At 41.8% G+C, this 19,182-nt stretch overlaps 1 protein-coding gene across 5 annotated transcripts; it reads right to left on the bottom strand.

Moving 5' to 3' along the window:
- Positions 1–406: 406 nt before the first annotated feature.
- On the bottom strand, positions 407–19,117 carry pcm1 (pericentriolar material 1). Of its 5 annotated transcripts, none has more exons than XM_074693129.1 (40): positions 18,952–19,117; positions 17,662–17,773; positions 17,146–17,394; positions 15,761–16,087; positions 14,294–14,464; positions 13,630–13,749; positions 13,148–13,334; positions 12,725–12,834; positions 12,239–12,512; positions 12,009–12,159; positions 11,542–11,760; positions 10,973–11,136; positions 10,097–10,326; positions 9,570–9,712; positions 9,304–9,433; positions 8,899–9,063; positions 8,610–8,791; positions 8,245–8,448; positions 7,892–8,159; positions 7,554–7,699; positions 7,247–7,458; positions 6,663–6,843; positions 6,260–6,570; positions 6,016–6,177; positions 5,752–5,808; positions 5,411–5,583; positions 5,085–5,216; positions 4,390–4,519; positions 3,773–3,838; positions 3,581–3,678; positions 3,121–3,255; positions 2,814–3,017; positions 2,629–2,688; positions 2,380–2,536; positions 2,156–2,304; positions 1,988–2,048; positions 1,644–1,849; positions 1,453–1,545; positions 1,235–1,358; positions 407–1,063 (listed from the first exon to the last, which is right to left on the bottom strand). In XM_074693129.1, exons 2-40 carry the CDS (start codon positions 17,755–17,757, stop codon positions 1,038–1,040), a joined length of 6,273 nt encoding a protein of 2,090 aa, XP_074549230.1. In that variant the 5' UTR covers positions 17,758–17,773; positions 18,952–19,117; the 3' UTR covers positions 407–1,037. The 5 variants fall into 5 exon arrangements, with proteins under 5 accessions (XP_074549230.1, XP_074549214.1, XP_074549240.1 ...); XM_074693113.1 differs by lacking the exon at positions 18,952–19,117 and adding an exon at positions 18,168–18,562 and having other exon boundaries at positions 3,773–3,940; XM_074693103.1 differs by having other exon boundaries at positions 408–1,063; positions 3,773–3,940; positions 18,952–19,116.
- Between the last annotated feature and the right edge of the window lie 65 nt (positions 19,118–19,182).

Here is a 19,182-nt window from a genome sequence, read left to right on the forward strand (position 1 = left end):
GATGACAGCAAGGTATCTACATTTTTTATGATGGTCAATTTTAAGAAATCTGGGTTAAAAATCGTATTGAAGTTAAAGAAAAAGAGCCAGGCTCAAATTTTAGAAACCAGACCCTTAAAATTTTCAGCAGTGTCACTCCAGTCCCAAAAGGTATTGCAGATTGAGTCTCATCTGAATCTTCTTTTCAGCTCTGTTCTGATCAGTTGTGTAATGATGTAAACTACAGCACCCAGTTAACCAGAGAAAAGGTTATATGTGCATACACAGATGTGTAGATTTTTCTGCGTGATTTGGTGAAACATTTCTTTGATATCTGATTAAAGGGGTAATTCAGAAGCATTAGTCAAGTCCAAACTGTTTCATTGCATAGTATAAGAGAACGCTGACACACAAATTTTCTTCACACATTTGAAAGGTTCAGTATTTTATTATTTAAAACTTATAACTGTTGTTAACATTTTAATTACAGCGAAATCAAAGTCGATAAACAGAACAAACAGTATATAAAGATGTGTCCGAGGGGATAAAAGCTAAGCCTGAGCTATGAAATGAAGAATTAAGAATGGAAACAATTAAGCTGAAGTCCTACTGTAATCTCTCTAATAACAGGAATCAAGTGCAGAAGAGACAAGCTGTACAGCAATAAGGCCAGGCAAAGACAAACTCAGTATTTTAAAAAAATCAACTCAGTCAGAGTGATCCCAGAACCAAGAACGAGGCAAAGGCAGATCTGAGGGGGGGTTCAGGACTATAGAGATTTAAACAGAGTCTTAACTGTTAACTGGAATCAGCAGCATAGAGACAAACCCTCCCCAAATTACCCATAAATCACATTAAACATCCAGGAATAAAAGAAACTAAGTGTTTATTATGTGTAGGTGTTTTATCTGTTGTGAAGCAGAGTCACGGCTATCTTGTGACAGGTTGTGAGCCTTTGCTCTTTTAAAGTAGAGGATAAAGAATGAACAATCCTACAGACAGAATTGACTGTGAGATGAGATAGTGTTTGAAAACTCTGTAGATTTCAGTATCAATCTTTATACACCCTGAGCACCGGCATTTTCTGAAAAAGACAAAAAAAAATCATTATACTCCCAAAGGATTGGACTCTTTGAGGTAAGAATGCAGCGTGTTCCTCTGTGGATGTAAACATGCCAACAGGAGACATTTTTTTGGCTTTCAAGAAGAATTTATCCAAATGTTAATTTTTACTGACAAGCATTTTAATCCATACCTGGTTCCTTCAGGGCCTGCGCGTTTCCCACCAGCCCAGTCAGCGATTCAGTGTTTCCGTTGAGGATCTCGACAGACAGGTTGTTATTCTGCTGCTCCTCCACGATTCTCTTTTGTAGCTCCTCCTGATGTTAAAGCACACAGTGGATCATTAGAAAGACAGGTTGTTTAACTCCGTAACTTTCATTTATTTGATGTCAGATCTAATGTGATACACACCTCACACATGACTGTGAGCTGCAGTGGCAGGTCATCGACCTTCACAAAGTCTTCTTCATCAGATTTCTGACTGGTGTTTCCTGAGCCAACCTCCTGTGTGAACGATAAAGGGCAGGATAAATCTTTGAGATCTCATTCCAGAGACAGTTACACTATTTTGGTAAAACTCAAATCTTTGACCCTGAACTCACATCTACATTGATCATGACGGGTGAGTCTGTATCCGGGCTGCTCGTGCTGTTGGACTCCTTGGGGACGTCCTGACCATAGGAGACTGCAGAGCCTCCTTCTGAGTCAGCAGCTGCTCTGACTTGACCCTCCTCCCCAGGACTCTGGCACTCAGCCATGTCGCAGTCCTCTGCTGTGGAGTTCACCATCCTACCTGACCTATGGATTTCTAAAAAGAAAAGGAAAAAAAAAAGACCTTTATAGTAAACAAAAGAACAAAATGTTGCATTAGAAGGCTTTGTCTATCAGACTAATAGCCCATTTTACATCTTTCAATTAATGAAAACTGTAAACAGAAAGGTCTCACCATCATTCTCTGTACTCCTCTGCTCAGTTTTACACTCCTGTGTTTCACTGGATGTTGTCCCCTGAAGTATGACATGAATACAGAAGTAACATAAAGATAAATGGGCAATTATCAAAGTAATAGGGGGTAATTAAAAACAAACCATTAATGCCTGACTGTGACTCTGACCTCCTGCTCCACATGTCCATTAGCAGTTGCCTGCAAAGACGTTTGGACATCAACAGGTCCAGCTTCAAACTCCTCCATTTCCTCCTCCTCGTTCTCATCTTCTCCACTCCCGTAGTTTGTCAAAGCCTGAGTCTCTGCTTTTGAAAGACCTAAAGACAAGGAAAAAAGTCAGAAGAAAGGAGGGATTCACTCTGTACAGGGTTAAACTTTACCACTTAACTTACTAATTGACAGAGGAATGCCCTGTCCATCCCCGTCCCCGTCATCGTCCTCTTCTTCTTCTACCTCAGAAGCTTCACTGCCCCCGCTGTTCTTCCTCTCTGTCTGCAGGCAATGCTCTTTAAGAGTAGAATCACCTTCCTGCTCTGCCTCGTCCTGGTCCTGGAATAAAAGAGAGAGACATCATTGTGGCACAGATTACAGCAGCGCTAATTGGTATTGACGATTACATTATCAGTACTTCAATGACTGACCTTGTCTTCATCAGTGTAGGCTGGGGAAACTGATTTATCTCCTCCAGCGTCTGTGTTTTCCTAATTAGAGGAATACATTAACACCCAGAGTGAAATTAGTCTAATTCAAACAACTTCCTGTGAAACAGCCTTGCACATACCTTCAATATTTTACCAAAGTGGTAAAGTCAGAATGGCAAACTCACCTTCAGACTTTGATTTGCTTTGCTTAACTGCTCAGCCCTCTTTTTATTCTTGTGTTTGGCTGCCAAGGCCATGCTGCTGCTGCTATCCAGATCCTGCATGAGTCTGAAGAAGGCGAGTTCATTGAAGAGGATCTCAGAGATCTCCACAAGGAGGTCCTCCCCGCAGTCCTTCAGAGTGCGGCCCACAAATTTACTGAGAGAGTCCTGGAGGAAGAGAAAAGAGTGAAACGTCTGAAGGGCTGCCGCTTTTTTTTTTTGTTTGATCTGCTTTAACTTGGCTGGGACCAGGCGTTGGCAGCAGTCGTACCTGGAGAATGCCTCCCAGCTGTCTGTGGAAAAAGCGGACAAACTCTTTGCTTTCGTCGTTTTGCTGGGTGAGAGTGAGGACCATACGGCGTACAGATGTCAACAGCTGGAGGGAACACACCTCATCCATGTTCTCCTAATAGCACACAACAAGAATACCCAAGTTTTAATTGTTAGATAGTAGTTTACATCCACAATGCAGTACACAGGGCTATATACATAGCAGGTGAGCCTAAAGCTTAAACGAACTTAAATTTAAGAAGAGTTTCAGCTACTGAAATACTTTTTATGATCTATAAAATCAAACAAGAAAAGATAATACACATACAGTATACAGGACAAAAAGAGTTAAATCTTTGTCCACTGGGGGTCTCCAAAATCAATACAAACCTAAAACTTCTGCACAGAAGCTCAGAACTCATAACAGTCTGCCTGACACTTCCCTGAGCTGGTTGCCTCACCTTTAGGAAAGGAATAACCTCTGTCATGATGGCTTTGATCTGGCGATCCAACTGTTGGGTGTCAATCTGGGGACAGCGCACATCACCAGCTGCATCACCTGCTCACACACACCAAAATATCATCAGGTTATTCAAAATCTGAAAAAATCGCAGAGAATAGATGTGCTCTGTTTAAGCTACTTCATCCGGTACCTTCCACTTGGTCAGCCAGGTTGGCAGGAGGGTGTTCAGCGTTTGAGATGTCAGAGCTACCTGCACCTGCAGTGCCAGCATTGCAGGGGTTAAACTCAGCCTTAAGCTTCATGCGCTCATACTCCCTAATCCTGGCCAGAGCCTTGTCTAAATGAATCACTGTGTTGCCTATCAGAGCAGCAGAGAAAGAAGAGCAAAGGGGAAAAAAGAAAAGAGAGATGGCATCCAAATAGTTGAAAAAAATCAATGAAGCAAGAGGGAGAGAGAATGGTGCTGGATATTAATGCAATTGTAAACAAGTTTACACTACAGGATCAGAACAAGTGTACCAGACATTTCTGATGTAACAAGGGGCCCAAAATCTAAGAGTCCATTTATCCCTTTCACTCTAATAGGTATTATTAGCTACATACTACTGATCCTGAGGCGTAAACTCTTGCGTTTATCGAAACAACAAGACAAGTGGGAAAGCTTCCCCTTGATTGAGTCAGTTAAAAGCCAATAAGCAGAGCACTTCATGTGAAAACGAGGAAGTGAAGACAGGTGGCGTACAGTTTGACAAGCTTTCGCCCAGTGTTTTCCAAAGCCCGAAATACTTTATGCAATCATAATTTTACCCAGGTCATCGTTGGCGAATGGTTCCAGGTTGGAGGAAGTTGACATGGTGCTCTCATTGTCCACAGATTCTGCATCGTCCCTTTTCTTCACAGAGTCCTGTGTAAGCCTCAGGTTTTTTTCCACCACCTCCTGGAAAAGGTGAAGGGTTCCATTTCAGCCACCCACAGCAAAGAAAATATGAGCAAGAATGCATTCCAACGCACGGCATATGATGGTGGCTTCTCTTAACGAGGAAAATTAGACATTTCATCCATCATTCTAGAACAAAGGGAATATTCAGACAGACAAAAGGCCCAGCTGCCAATTAGCATAACTCTAGAGACTTTGGCCTAGAACAAAGACCACATGTCTGATCCAGCAAAGTTTCGTGCGGAGAAGAGGGTCATTTTTCCTTTAACTGACAGGCCTCTGAAGTCTCACTGTCAAGTTTAATTCAAAGACAATGAAGATGGGGGCAGGGAAAATTAAAATCAGAGGATAAAAAGAGATGAAAAAGGACAAGGCAGGAAAAGATGAAAGCAGACAAGGCTTAGAGAGACTAATGAAAGATGTATTGAAATGAGAGAACGAACCGCGTTTAGAGCGATTTGAAAGGGTACAAGGAGGATGATGGTGAGCGCTGAGAGAAGAGTTCAAGACTGGTGATGACGTGTGAAAATGCTACGCTGAGAAGCAATAATATCTCTTCTCTTACTGCATCACTGGTTGCCAGACTCTCGCTGGGTGTGAGCTCAGATTGAGAGCCTGCAGCCCACGACACCGGGCCGAGAAGTGGCAACTGGTCCTCGGCTGCACTTTTCTCTGTCAGGTGTCGGGTCACAATGTCCTGGCAGACACACAGAGAGAAACAACTCCAGTCATGCTTTCAGACAAGTCACCTGACCTAACACATGGATAAGAATGCAACCTGTATCCTTGCTTAAAAAAAACACCCCATTACACATAATCTGAGCCCAGCATTAAAGATACATCCACACTGGATTCAAGAAGCTGTGCATAGTCATTTGCATGTGAACTTACCTGTAGGGAATACAGTGCCCTCTGTCGTAGGTAGTCTGTATTGAGCAGCTGCAGCTCGTGGAAGAGCTCAATAAGAAAATGGGGACGGGATTCATTCTGCGAAATCAGAGTAGCAACCTCAGAGTATATGGTCTCCCTCAGTGCCTCAAACAGTGAGAAGTCGCTGCTCGCATCTGCAAGTGCAAAACGTAACAGCACCGTATTAAAGAGGATCATTTCTTAATGTTATAAGTTTGCCCTCACACTCAAAAGCTTTGGTAGGATGAGCCAAAAGAAAAGCATGCTTGAGATGTTTAGGAGACATAAGCCAAATGTTGCCTGGATTGGCACAGTGAGTTTACCTGGTGCTTCTGTGCATGCAATTCTGTTAGAGAGGAAGGGTGTTCTCCAAGCATAGGCTGTGAGTAAGATATATTGAAGTGACAACAAAGGAAATTAAAACCAAACGTGTATATGACAAAATGTGCAAAGAATATATCAAAAATGAGTGTACATAAAATAAGAGTAACACAGATCTCTTTAAAGTGCAAACACAACAAAACATGAAGACACAAAAGGAGGGCGACGAGGTGTATAACTGTTCCTGAGAGAAGCACCACCCCTACCAGAAGACAGGTCATTTCTTTTACTCCCGAGCTTGGTTTTGCTGTCAAGTTTTTCTTGAGTCAGCTTGTCCAGCAGACGCTTGTTCTGATCCTTCTGGTGAGACAGTGGTGCCCTCTCCTGGGCAAAGTCTGCAGTACTGCTAACACTGTCACTCTCATGACCTAAAAAAAAACACAAAGATTTTCCTCATTAGGTATTTGTTCATTTGATAAAAAGACATGAGCCTCAGCCTTATTTCCCCACCTTCGCTGTTCTTGTTCTGCCCTTTGCTCCTCCTGCGGCGACTTTTGGAGTTGGGTGTTTTGCTCCGGGTGGCCAGGTTTGCTTTCGCGGTGGCTTTGCGCCCAGTCTTAAAGGTCTTTGTGATGGTGGAGGGGTCAACAGGGTCAGGCATGCTGTTGAAGCTTTCCTGAGACACTCTGTCAAAATCCTGGTGGTGGCTGTGACGATTGGCATAGGTGGGGGAGAAGGAGGGGGAGTCTTGGGAATCCATCTTACATTTGTGATTGTGGATGTTGTTGTTTGCGTAGGAGGTTTTAAGCCAGCCAACAGCTCTAAAGGTGTTAAGAGAAAAAGGAATAAATCATCTAAAATAATGATAAGAATATTTATAAATGTCTCCTCTGGGCAGATATGATAGACATACCCTCTCTCTGTAGTAGTGTTAAGAGGAGAGTGCTGCACTGGGGGAGGAAAACTCATGTACTCTGTTTTGATTGAAGTGTTTGGGTCCAGTTGCTGCTTCTGATGGTCAGGGCTTGCCTGAGCTGTTGCCCCTTGAGGGAAATCACCCATTGGAGCAGGGAAGAGGGGATACATGTTAAAGCCTGCAGAGTACAAAAAGAAAAATATGATAATAATTTAGGGATCAATACAAACAAAACTGTAGGAGTTTTTGCCTCTTGTTCTGCAATACTAAGCTGTTTTAAAATCAATAACTTACTGCTAGGTAATTTAAAGTTACAACTTTCAGTAATATCATTGTTTAGTAAGTTTCAAAGAAATACAAGCAGTACATTTTTATTTAAATGTTCTATGCATTATTACGCATTCTCACCTTAAAAAATAATTCCCATTTTTTGAATGTACTGACTTGAAACTGACTTTAGAATAACTAAGGAGCTTTTGGGCCGGCTTTTGTCACACTTTCAGGCTCATTTTTTGCATTGTACTATTATAAACACGCTTCAAGGGAAAATCAAGCTCAACTAATAAACATGCAAGTCTCACTGGGAGGGAATGGGGATGAGGCAGCAGTTGACATGTTGTTGGTTGAAGGTTGTAGGTTGGATAAGGAGTGAAAGAAACCAGGAGAGGTAGTGGGAGCAGAGTGGGACTCCTGGGCTGAGCTGTGCTTCTGTGTCTGCCAACCTGCTGCTGAGGAGGACGTCTGCTGCTGCTGCTGCTGCTGACGAAGCAGGTCGTTTAAGACGTGCTTTAGTCTGAAAGAAAAGTAGGAGTATGAAAGTTGAAAAGATGAAGTACTTCCTGCAATAGCTGTGCTCCACACATTTTGGATACAACTTTTATTCAATACCTTTGTACGTTGTTTTGCTGCCAAGTCAGCTGGGTGTAGCACTGGTTGAGCTGGTGCATGACCAGGTGGACCTGCGGTGATGACAGATTGTTGGGTATCACACTATACTGCCCCGTCAGCAAGGTTTGTAACATGTAAGAGAGTGACTGTGGAAGAAGAAGAAGAAGAAGAGAGGACATGAATGATTATTTGGAGTCGTTTTCATTTGTTTGAAAAGACAAAGCTGCAATGAGAAAAGAAAATGAACACAGTTTTGATTTGTGCCATCATACTGTATGCTGTGCCAGCTTGTGTAAACTAAAAAGGTCAGTGTGTGTGTGTATGCTGAGTGCACCAACCTGCTGGTCCTGCAGGAGTGTCTGGCACATGCTGCTGCTGAAGTCAAGCTGTCTCTGCAGCTGGCTGACCTGCTCCTGCCAGTGCAACGAGCCCTCCGCAAAGGAGAGCTCAGACGCCCAGCGCAGGTTCTCTTGTCGCCGTGTCGCTCCATGCTGGTTCGCAGACTGGTTCAAACTTCTGCATTGCTGCTGCTTTGCATTAGTCTTGTTGTGAAAGGATGAGTTTCCGCTTGCTTCCCCTGAGAAGGCTGGTGGAGGCTTCAGGTTGCTAAAAGATACAAAAGATCATATAACAAACAATAGATCATCCCAATCTGAGCAGTATGCTTCTCTGAGCATCCACTCTGACTGACCTTCCTTGGTTCTTCCGGTTACTGTGCGAGCACTGGTTCCTGCTGGATGCATAGATGTGGATGTCATCATCAGAGCTGCTCTCGACAGATTCCTCTTGCTCTTCTTCCTCCTCTGCACAAATCTCTGAGTGATATTCAGCCTCATCGTCATCCTCATCATCATCATCGAGATGGCATGGGGTGGAACCCCAGGTGGCCATTGTCCTGTTGCCAAAGAAACAAAATGGTATAAAATCCAAAAGCAATTCAGTTTTATTTACTTTACATTGACCATTCCATTTTACATTGCACTTCAAGCAACTAGGAAGCCAGCTAATCTTTGTACAGGACAATTATGCAGGTATCAGTAGCAGTTTTTCCCCTACCTTTCATCTCTGCTAATAGGCTGTGAGGGCGAAGCAAAAATTTCTTGGTCTTCAATCCTTCTAGGTGAGTCGTTAAGACCAGTTCGCCTCTGGTGTTCAGCCATCAGAGACTCTAGGTGCTTTCTGCGTTGTCGCAGTTCTTCCCGCAAGATCTGGTGGTGGCGCATCTCGGACCAAAGCCTCTGACATAACAGAAACAGAGCAGTACAACTATGGGATGTACAGTTCTTTAAGTAAACGTCTTTGTTTGGTTCTTTGTGTGTGTGTATGTGCTGATGGAGTCAGTTACCTCATTGTCAGGGACTGAAGAAGCAGCAGCTTCTTGAGCAGTGGCTTTGAGCCCAGCTGAGTTGGCTTTGGATCCAGATGAAATATGGACTGGGGCTGGGGTGGAAACTGCAACTGGAACCTTCCTCAGCAAGCCCTGTTGACTCACCGTGCTCGACATTGATGACTACAAAAGAGACCACAAGCAGATGAACCCATATAAACTTAAAGGAAACCAAGGAATTGTAAAAAGCCTGTTAGATATACCAAACTGACATCAATTCAGTCTACTGCAGCAGCCATGTGATAAAATCTCTTTGTGGGAGCTAAAATGCTTGTAGCCAGATTTTAATCCTTCATGGTGATTCTGCCTTTCATAAAAGCTACCCAATACCACTTAACCTGTGAGTGTTGGTGTGTGAAATACCTGGAGGTCAGGGCAAGCCCACTGTAGGTCCTGGATTTTGCCTTGGATTTCTCTTAGCCTCTGTTGTTCCTCGTGGAGCTGCTTCAGCTCCTGCTTCTGCTGCCGCAGCTTCTCCTCATACAGCTTCTCTCTGTGTCCAGAGGAGTTTTTGTCAATCCATACCCAGGATAAAACACAAATTGGACATTCACATTACGGTCAAAGTAATGTTTTGGAATGGCAGCACAATTTGTCTGACAATCAGACAGTCTCCTCTGACTTTGTACCTGGCCTTGCTGGTAAGAGTGAGTTCTCTGGGATTCTGTTTGGAACTGGCACCCAGTGACCCTACTACAGCAGCTCTGGTGTTATTGGGCTGTTGATGTAAGACTTCATCCTCATTAGTTGTTGTGACGTCTGTGTCATCACTCTGGATACAGAAAAAAATGCATCATTTACACAGTGTTCAGCTTCAGAATAAGTTAGAGCTCCTTTAATTACATTATGTTCATCAAAGTTATGTACAACTATAACTTGTTGAAGCAAAAACCCACTGTTAACACTGTGTTTAAGGAATAAATCCTGACACTTGACCAACGCTCATTATTAGTCTGTATGAGGGTATTCTAATTCCTGTAGATAAGTATTTTTATATTAAACCTGCAGCGTGTCGGGACAAAAAAAAATATCCTGACATAGTTTCTGAATTACAAATACAGGCTCTCCTAACCTTTCATTTTATTCTACCATTCATGAAAGTAACAGCTAAATCTAGAATATTGATTCTTAATAATTATTCTGTCTTCTCCCTCACCTGAACCATAGCCACCAGCTCCTGAAGCTGCCGCAGTTTCTGCTTTGCTGTCTGTCGATGAGCCTTCTGGGAATATCCAACATCGTTCCCCAGACTGCTTCTTCGGCTAGACCCCGATGCCTCACTGTCTGGTGCCCTAGCCTGTGCACGTCCATCATTATCAAGGCAGTCTGCATCTTCATCTTCATCCTTTACCTGATTATAGGGAGTATCCCTATTGTACTGGCACTCTAAAAAAAGCAAAGTTATATTTATGTTAATCAAATTAGTTAAATAAAAGCCAAGTTAGATTTTTTTTAGATTAAATTCAGTTAAATTCGGTACGATTGTAAAGGAGTTTTAGCATTAAACATTAAAACAAAGATGAAACTTACAATCTTAGTGTCCTCGTGTTACGTGGAACACTTTCAGCTCAATAACAGTTTTTTGATCACTCAGTACTTGCACAATAAAGCCACACCTCCAAAAACAAGTTGTGGGTTTTTAATGCTACAAACTAAATTTCACTTTGTGCAAATGCAAAAGTTTAGAAGCAAACTGATATAGCTTTTAAACAACTACCACTTTTTAATGTTGGGCTTAAAAGCACATTAACAAAATATTAATGGTGTTGAGATATAACAGTTCAGTATGGTGAAGAATACTTCTACAGTTTGGTTAATCAAATTCAGGAAATATGATCAACTGCCAAAGATAGCTGTCTAAAAAAATTTGAATTTCTGAATTTTCTACATGAGTCAAAAGAAATGTTGTCATATCTCTCCCATCTTTTCATTGTGACTGCAATCCAGGAAAATGATGCAATATTACACAGTGAACACCAAGCAGGAAGACAAGCATCAGCGGTAAAACCGGTCAGTGTTTGCCTACGTGTACCTATGGCTGAGGGGATGTTGAGGCTGCGAAGGTTGGCTGCTGACCGGTTGTTGATCTCACACTCTGTGTTCAGCCTGCCATCTCTGTTGTTAGCACTGCTCCTCGCACCACGCCCGTTCGTCAGGCTGTTCAGGTCTGTCCAGTTCCCACTGCGCTGTGGGTTTCTGCAATGATAACATGAGGTAACTGTTATGAGAACATCACAGTGTGGGTGAGTGAGTGAGTGGTAGAATTACATACACCATGGTTGATTGCTAAAGACTGTCATTCTGTAACTCAAGCTCAAAATAATTCTTCCAATTTGCAAACTCTCATATGATTCATTTTCATTTTCACAAAAGCTCAGCCAGTCAGGAAAAAGCATGTTTTCCTAAAGTTTTAAGAGCCAAAACCTCCAAACATTTGCAAACTTGCTTAGAAGTTCACAGTAGATCATGAAAAAAGTTACTTGTTACTATCTCTCAGGTGATCGATGCCGCTCCACGATTATGACCTCTTGGTTAAAGTCCAGTTAAACTACTTTTCTTTGCATTACTCAAACATCTATTTATATATTTAGGAATTCACACCTGATGTTGGTCACAGGCTGGCGGTTTTCCTGCTCAGAGTCGAACATGGCTTCAAAAATAGAGCCATCCTCTGTCTCATCTTCCTCATCCTCTTCATCATCATCATCCTCTTCTTTAACATTCTCATTGACTGCATCCACCATCATATCAGACGTCTGCTCGTAGTATTGAACCAGCTCCCGCAGCTCATTCAGACGCTTGTGGACCTCCTTTAGCTTCCTGTAGGGGGATGAAAGTCAAATATGTTATTTTTAAGTTAATATATAACCGAAAAGGTTACAGTGTCTTCACAATTACTCCATATACCTAGCTTGAGGGTACAAAGAACTGAACAAAAACTAACACTCCACAAGAAGGTTTGTGGCAGTGAGGAGACATTACACCATCAGCAGTATATACAACACCCTGCTGCTGATATCTGATCTGCCTATTCAACCTCCCTAAGCCTTGAGTGTTTTTGTTAGTACCTGAGCTTGTCGGTGGAATTGGAGCTGTCCTGCCGTTGCGTGATGGAAGGATGAAAGGCTGTGGAAGCTGATGCCCCATTAGAGCAGAGAGCAGATGGACAATCTGAAGATCCTCCAACGCTCAAGCTGCACTGTGCTGACATACCACGACCTACGAGGAAATTTCAAGTTAACTGAGGTGACATAACACTGAATGTCAGCACAAAAAAAATCTTTACATAAACTCTTACATGAGTTATTGTTGAGAGTCTGGTCTCTTAGTGAGTGAAGCTCTTGCAGGATCTTGTCCATGGTTTGTTTTTTGTCTTGTAGTTCCTGGAGCTTTGTGAGTTTGGCACTAGCAGCTGTTGCCCCTGTATCCAGGCCAGAGTGGGGACCGGAGGCAGAGTGGAGGAGAGGCCTATGTTGCGGTGGACCTAGAGCCTGAGGAGTCCTGGACCAGCGAACTTCTCTTGAGAGGGAGAGGCTTTGTGCCTGACGACGGTTGTCTGGGACTGCTTTAGTCTAGAAGGCAGAGATCATGAATAAGTACAACTTTGAAAACATATTTAGGGCTAACATGCTAATATTACACAGTACTGTTTCTTTAAATCATAGACAAAAAGATCTGGAGATCCAGATACTGAACTGCAGGACATAAGTTGCAGAACACAAGTTAATCCACATTTTGATGTAGATTCATTGTTTTCTATGCTGATATAGAGAGACTGCTGTACCTGAGAGTCTCGTAGCTGGTTGTGAAACCGCTGAATCAACTCATTCAGCTCTTCATTCAATTCTGATGTGATGCTCAGGCCTGAAACACTGCCAGTGGTTTCTGTTACAACTGTTGAAAAACAAGAACGGCAAATGTCACAGTTTAAAGAAAGGTAAATCTATTTCATGTCACTTTTTCTTTTTGGATAAATTGCAAAAACACTCTTGGAGAAGAAGATGCTACTTAACCCCATTCAATGCCTGCACACTGTCCATTGCCTTTTTCCTGGCCAGGTACCATGTAGTGTTAATATCTTGCCCTACCCATTCATATTCACTGGATGATTACCACTTGAAGTACTGCTAGAAGATCAGCTACTTTGAGGTGTGGGAACTTTTCTGGAATGTTTCAGAACACTGACTTCATGTCATTGTACACTCACCAGTGTCTTCAATCACAGCCAGTGCCTGTTCTGCACTGTCCTGCATGGCCATTAGTGCCTCCTGTCTTCCCTGCAGAGCTCTGAGCTGCTCCTGCTGCTCCAACATCTTCTTCAGCAGCTCATGCTGCTTACGCAGATTCTCCAACTCTTCCTTCGGGTCAGCTAACACCGTTTCTGGCCTACCACCCTGCAAAATGTGCGCACACATAGTATTTTACCACTGAGTCTACAAAACAGCAAGAGTGCAGCAATCTACTCAGCAGAATAGGTAATAAACTATGTGAAAAAGCTTGTCAGACACTGACAAGGCAAGTCAGATTAAACCATGTTGATAAAGCCAAGAGAGAACAAATGTATTTATTTATGTGTGTCTAAATAAAAAGACAAAATATGATTCCCTGTATAAATATTAGCTTTGATTTTGACGGCAAATTCTGGCAAGGTTGAAAAAAGGCATATCTTTTGAAAAACAGAACACAAACCGTTGCATTTGAGGCATCAGAAGACTGAACCTCAACGTTAAGAGAAATGCTCTCTGCCAGTGAACCAGAGCCCACTGCAGAGTCTAGGGTCCCCACATCATCCTCGTCATTCTCTAGTGTCTATAAAAGTAGAGGAAAGAACAGCCAGTGACTCAAAGATAGCTGAATAAGAAACAGTACATTACACAATTTTTTAAGAGTTGTACAGCAGTGTTAAAGCAATAACTTAACATAAAATGCATGATGCTAACATATACATCCAGGACTCCTTATATGGAAATGCATGCATGAAGAAGCTGTTAGTTGTGTAGAAACTTTTAGGACGAAAGCCCAATATTTTATCTATAAAAATCTATGAGGTATTAAACAGAACAACTTAACATTTCCCCTTAAATTAACAGACACTGCAAAAATAAACTAACAGACAAAAATAGCTTTACTGAAACCATGGAGGTTAGGATCCTACATAATACCACATTTCTAGAAGCGCATGAATAAGACTAGTGTTTTTTGAAGTGTTAGGTTATATAGACAAAAAGCAGGTTCCATTTCACCTCTGAATTAGTCAACAGGCAAGATCTACTCTTAAACAGGGGTGACTTGTCTGACAGCATGAGAAACATAGAACCACGAGGGATTCAGACAATACAAATGACAGACTAACCAGCATTTTCTGCAAAAACCGCAAGTAGGACTTTTCCTGCTCTCTGAGGTGGTCGATGAGATGGGAGAGACGCTCCACGTTTGCCGGCACATCGTTCTTTTCCACCAGGTCATCGCGCATGGAGCTGGCCTTACTGATGTACTCCCGGATCTGTACCAGTTTGCTCACCACCTGAGACCGAACAAAGTGAGGAGGGTGTTGATGTCAGGGTGTGGGTTTCGGAGCAGTAAATGAAAAGAATGAAGAGAGAGGTAAGGAAAGGTGAGCAAGCATCTGTACAGACGGCTCAGCCTTGATGAAATAAGGGCAGAAAAGGGGGTTGGGCAAAAAACTCACTGGGCACCAAGGGTGGCATATTTATAAATTGCCCTAAATACAGCCCAGCTTCAGCTGCACTGGCGCTCCCTTACTTTCAACCTAGTTTTAGATCTACAGAGCAGTCTGGAGTGCAGAGATACATTAACAGACTGTTATGCCTGGATGAAAAGGGTCTCAATTAATTGTGTCTAATAATAACAAAAAGGTCAAATAATCTCCACATTTCACTGATGGCCCAACAAAGTTGAAACTCTTTGCTTAGAGCAGTACATCTGGATGACTATAATATTCTGTTTCTAAGAAACATATGTCTGAGATTCAACTACTGTATTTTCTGATTACCTTGGCAATCCTCTTCCTTTTCTTGTGGCCTCACCAGCAGACAAAATATTTTACTTATTCAGTAAAATATCACAACAATTAATTGGGTGGTCCCGTTTTTGAGAGTAAGCACTTATTGTACTTAATCCTCAGGCTATCACTAGCCACGTATACATGGACCCAAATATTCCGCTTTCATTTGGTTTATTTGCTTAAACAAACAGAATTTAACCTTTGTATACATCTCATTCCAAAAGAGAAGTGCCAATCCGAATGGACATTTAATCGGTTTCACAGGGGTGGAATATTCCTTTCCCTAAACCAATTGAGGTATCATGTATCCACTCAAATGGAAAGTTGTCAGGGTGCGTTCTTTCAGCAGAAGACGCAACGAGAGACGTTCCTCAATTTTAAAAATGGCGGCGAGCGGTCAGCACTGGACTGCTGCAGAAAGTTTGTTTTTGATCCAAACTTTGAAAAAACTGAACATAATTTCAAGACAGGACAGAAAAAAAACTCGCAATATGGAGTATTGCAATACCGTGATAAACAAACTGTCGTCCTCCATCTTTGATAAATCACGTGATGTTTACGTTTTTTCTGCGCATGCCCCATTGACTATTCTGTTTGATTATAGCGGCGCATGTAGATCAGAGATTGGAATATTCCTTTCAACGTATACTATTGTTTTTGTAAAAGTCATTCAGAAAGATTCCATTCGGAAAGACGAAAAACTCCTTATGTAATCGTGGCTACTGAGAAGCTGTTTAAGATCTAAGTTGAGTACATGCTAACTAAAACAATAGTGACAACAAAGCAAAAAGTTACCTGGCTACTGTCTATTCTGGGCTCTCCTCTTCCATATTCTCTGTGTGCTAACAGCCCTCTATCTGTGCCAACACGGCTGGGCCTTGGAGTATCCTTGGTAGGGACCAAAGGGGTTAATGTGTCCCTGAGTCCTGGGCTCTGCTTCTTGGTTTCCTTGGTGATGGCTGGTGTGGCTGGGGCAGATGAGGAAGGAGGGAGCTGCTCCTTGCTTTTGTTAGTGTTAACATGCAGAGGTAGGAAGTTGTAGGGCTTCTTGTTCTCTCCAGCTAACTGGCGCTGGTTGTTGGCAGCTGTGACACGACCCTGGGAGTCACTGCCAATGCTCCTCTACAGAGGTAAAGAAAATACATGTCAGACAAAACATCACTCAAGGCATTTTTTTTCAGATATGTGATTAAAAAGTGCTTTGCTAAGGTTCAGATTGTGGCGTGGCTAGTTCTCTATGCTCAAAACACTGGGCATAAATAAAAAAATGTGAAATATGGCAAATTAAACTACACCTCACTCTGCAAAAATATAATTATGATTCCATTCTGTATGATGGTTTCTTTCTACTAACAATTTCATACACTGATCTCCCATTTCATCATTCTCCTGCTAGACAAGGCTAGTCTGATAGTGTTACATCTAACTGAGAATGAAATTTGCTCTTTATTTTCTTGATAGCCTACTAAATTAACCACAGCACCAGATTGGTATTTTATCTTTGAACAAGACTAACAACTTATTTGTGTGTTGGTGTGATAATTATCAGATCTTTATCCCTGAGATTCTTCAAGAGGCACAAACTGACTGGAAAAGAAGTGACAGGATTATGACACCTACAAGCTTATGCTTTGTGTGCATTCTGAAGGTCCGGCTAGAGCAGGTCATACAACCTACATGTTGTCTCAAAGAAAAACATACATGATACCTTTCAAGTTACCTGTAACAGCTGAAATCTAATCTATCTTATTTTTAGTCAAAGTGGTATTGTTAAATTTAATATGAGCATGAGAAAATCTTATTTCAAGGTATTAAAAATACCTTGAATGCTTTACTAAATTTTTAGTAAAACATAAAACAAATCTTCCAATGAGTTAATATTTTTTGTAAAGTTTATTGAGATAAGAATTGGCATTGGCATTTTTTTTCTCTTTCCAAGCAATTCAGTCACTGTTTTTGACTTCTAGTATCTTGAAATAGGACATTTTCTGGACTTGTCAGGTAATTTGGCTTATATCAAGTCTATTAAAACACTTTCATTGAAAATAAGACGCTTGTACACATTACAGTTTTTGCAGCGCAAATGATGAATTTAATGTGATGGCAAATATTTTATAGATGCAAAGCGACAAATTTTGGATGTACAGACATATTTTACAGTGTGTGTTTGATAAACTCACCTCATCCAAGTCGGTGAAATTGATTCTCTGACGCAGCTTGTCCAGCTCAGCTTGGTCTGGGACAGACATCTGAGTAGTGTATTTGATGTGTGGAAAGGAATGAGGGGTGCGTGCTCTCCTACGGCCAGCCCCAGGGGTAGACTCTGGTGAAATATCATTTGTCAGGCGGCTCTCCACCACAGCAGCTGAAAGCTTCTTCTTGTTCTTATCCGAAGACCTGTTTGCTTTCTTCTGCTGAACACCCCAGTCCTTGTAAACAGTAGAAACATTGACATTTACTCTGTCAGTTATGAGTCTTCTTATTTTTATGAGAACAGATGCAATATTCTGATGTCAGGTAAAGCATATCATTAAAATAGCAATTGCAGAATGAGATACTTTTTATAGAATAATTACTTAAGAATTCAAAGCACAAATGCATATTAAGTGATGCATATTGAGTGCTGAGGAGCCCCATACTGTGAGAAAAAAATGAAAAAGTCATTGGTCTTATAGAGAATTCTAACCAGCCCTTACCATGTTGTTTAGCCTGTCATCAAGACTCCCATTGGTAACAGTCCAGTTGTGCAGGTCCTCTGCACTGTCATCAAAAGGAGTGCCTCCAGTTGCCATGTCACCCACTTAAATCCTGTTGGAATTCACAACAAAAAGCACAATGGTCACTACACGTTTGGAGATGGAAAAAGAGCTAGTTTAAAAAGTCAATACCAAAATACAACTGGTAAAACGTACATCTCACAGTTAAGGAAACTGCCAACTGGAATTGATGTTCAAAGAAACATGAAAAAAATAAAGGATTCTCACACTACAGAAGGGCATAGAAATATCACTATGGTCAACAGACAGTCATGTCAAAGTAAGCTTGCCCAGCCTCTTAAACAACAGCAACATTACTTAGCTACTAAAGCGACTTGCTGACCCTGTATGGGACAAACGGCTATGTGAATAAAACCCAGTGTTCATTAGGCTTTAAGTAAAACATCAGATGCGTCACTCCTTACCAACAGCTAACATCAACTTACCGATCACGACTATCTTTAAACTGTATGTACTCTAACCGTGGATGTACCTGCCGTTTAATGTGACCTGTCTTGTGACGTTAACACTTGCTACCGTTGAGGTTTGGGGTCTGTGGCCCGCTCGGACTCCCGGGAAAAAACAATGAGACAATCCCTCCACCACGCAGCCAGTTAGCGCGAGCTCTCTGCTACATCTAAGGGCACGAACATCCGTTGATGTTAGCTTAACAGGCTGGCAGTGCAGAAAGTACCCTTCAAGTATTTAAAGTTCTATTAAGCAATTGTAAAACATATGAATATCTCCTGGTAAACTTCGATAGCCTAACGTTTGTGACCTAGTTACGTCCCATAATCGCCATGGCAACACTCAAGATCCCCGACGGGCACCAGCTAACCCTTTCGTTCATGTTATTTTGAGTTTCCAACCACCGAGCAACTGAACATTGTTAGAGTCGAGATCATGAAAAAAATCGCCTGAAGATAGTTATCAAGCCTGTTGGAGTAGCTCGCGAATGCTACCTTCATGACAGCTGCTCAAAGTAGAGCTAACTTTGAATGTCTTGACGAAAGTTAAAGCAAACGAGCATCACGGCTCTTGATCACGTTAGCAAAGCGACTCTCCAAGCTGAAAATTAGGTTCATTGTAAAACTGAAAGGGCATTCTAAAATCAATATCAACTGACAAAACATGCAGCAGGTTAAAACACTGCCTTATAGTAGTGTTATCTTGAACATCACTTGCTAAGTTAGCTTATAGCCAAAGACAATACACATTTGTGTTGGTCACCTTTCAGAGTAGAAACGTTGTTGCCTTTTTTCTTCACAATTGCTGGCTATCGTTTAAAAAAATCATTCTGATGTCCGATAAAATCCATTCGATAAATAATAACGTCTTGTCGGTCCCTCAACGCAGCAACTATTGAGTCCAGGTTTGTGATCCTGGCCTGATTTTAACTCTTCCATACAGCAGGTGGCAGTATGCATAAAGTTCATCATCTCATAGAACGGGAAGTGTGTA

Source organism: Halichoeres trimaculatus, unplaced genomic scaffold (assembly GCF_033239565.1).
Source record: "Halichoeres trimaculatus isolate MK-OKI-2021-1 unplaced genomic scaffold, fHalTri1.1 fHalTri1_scaffold_2, whole genome shotgun sequence".
In the NCBI taxonomy this organism is placed as follows: Eukaryota; Metazoa; Chordata; class Actinopteri; order Labriformes; family Labridae; genus Halichoeres; species Halichoeres trimaculatus.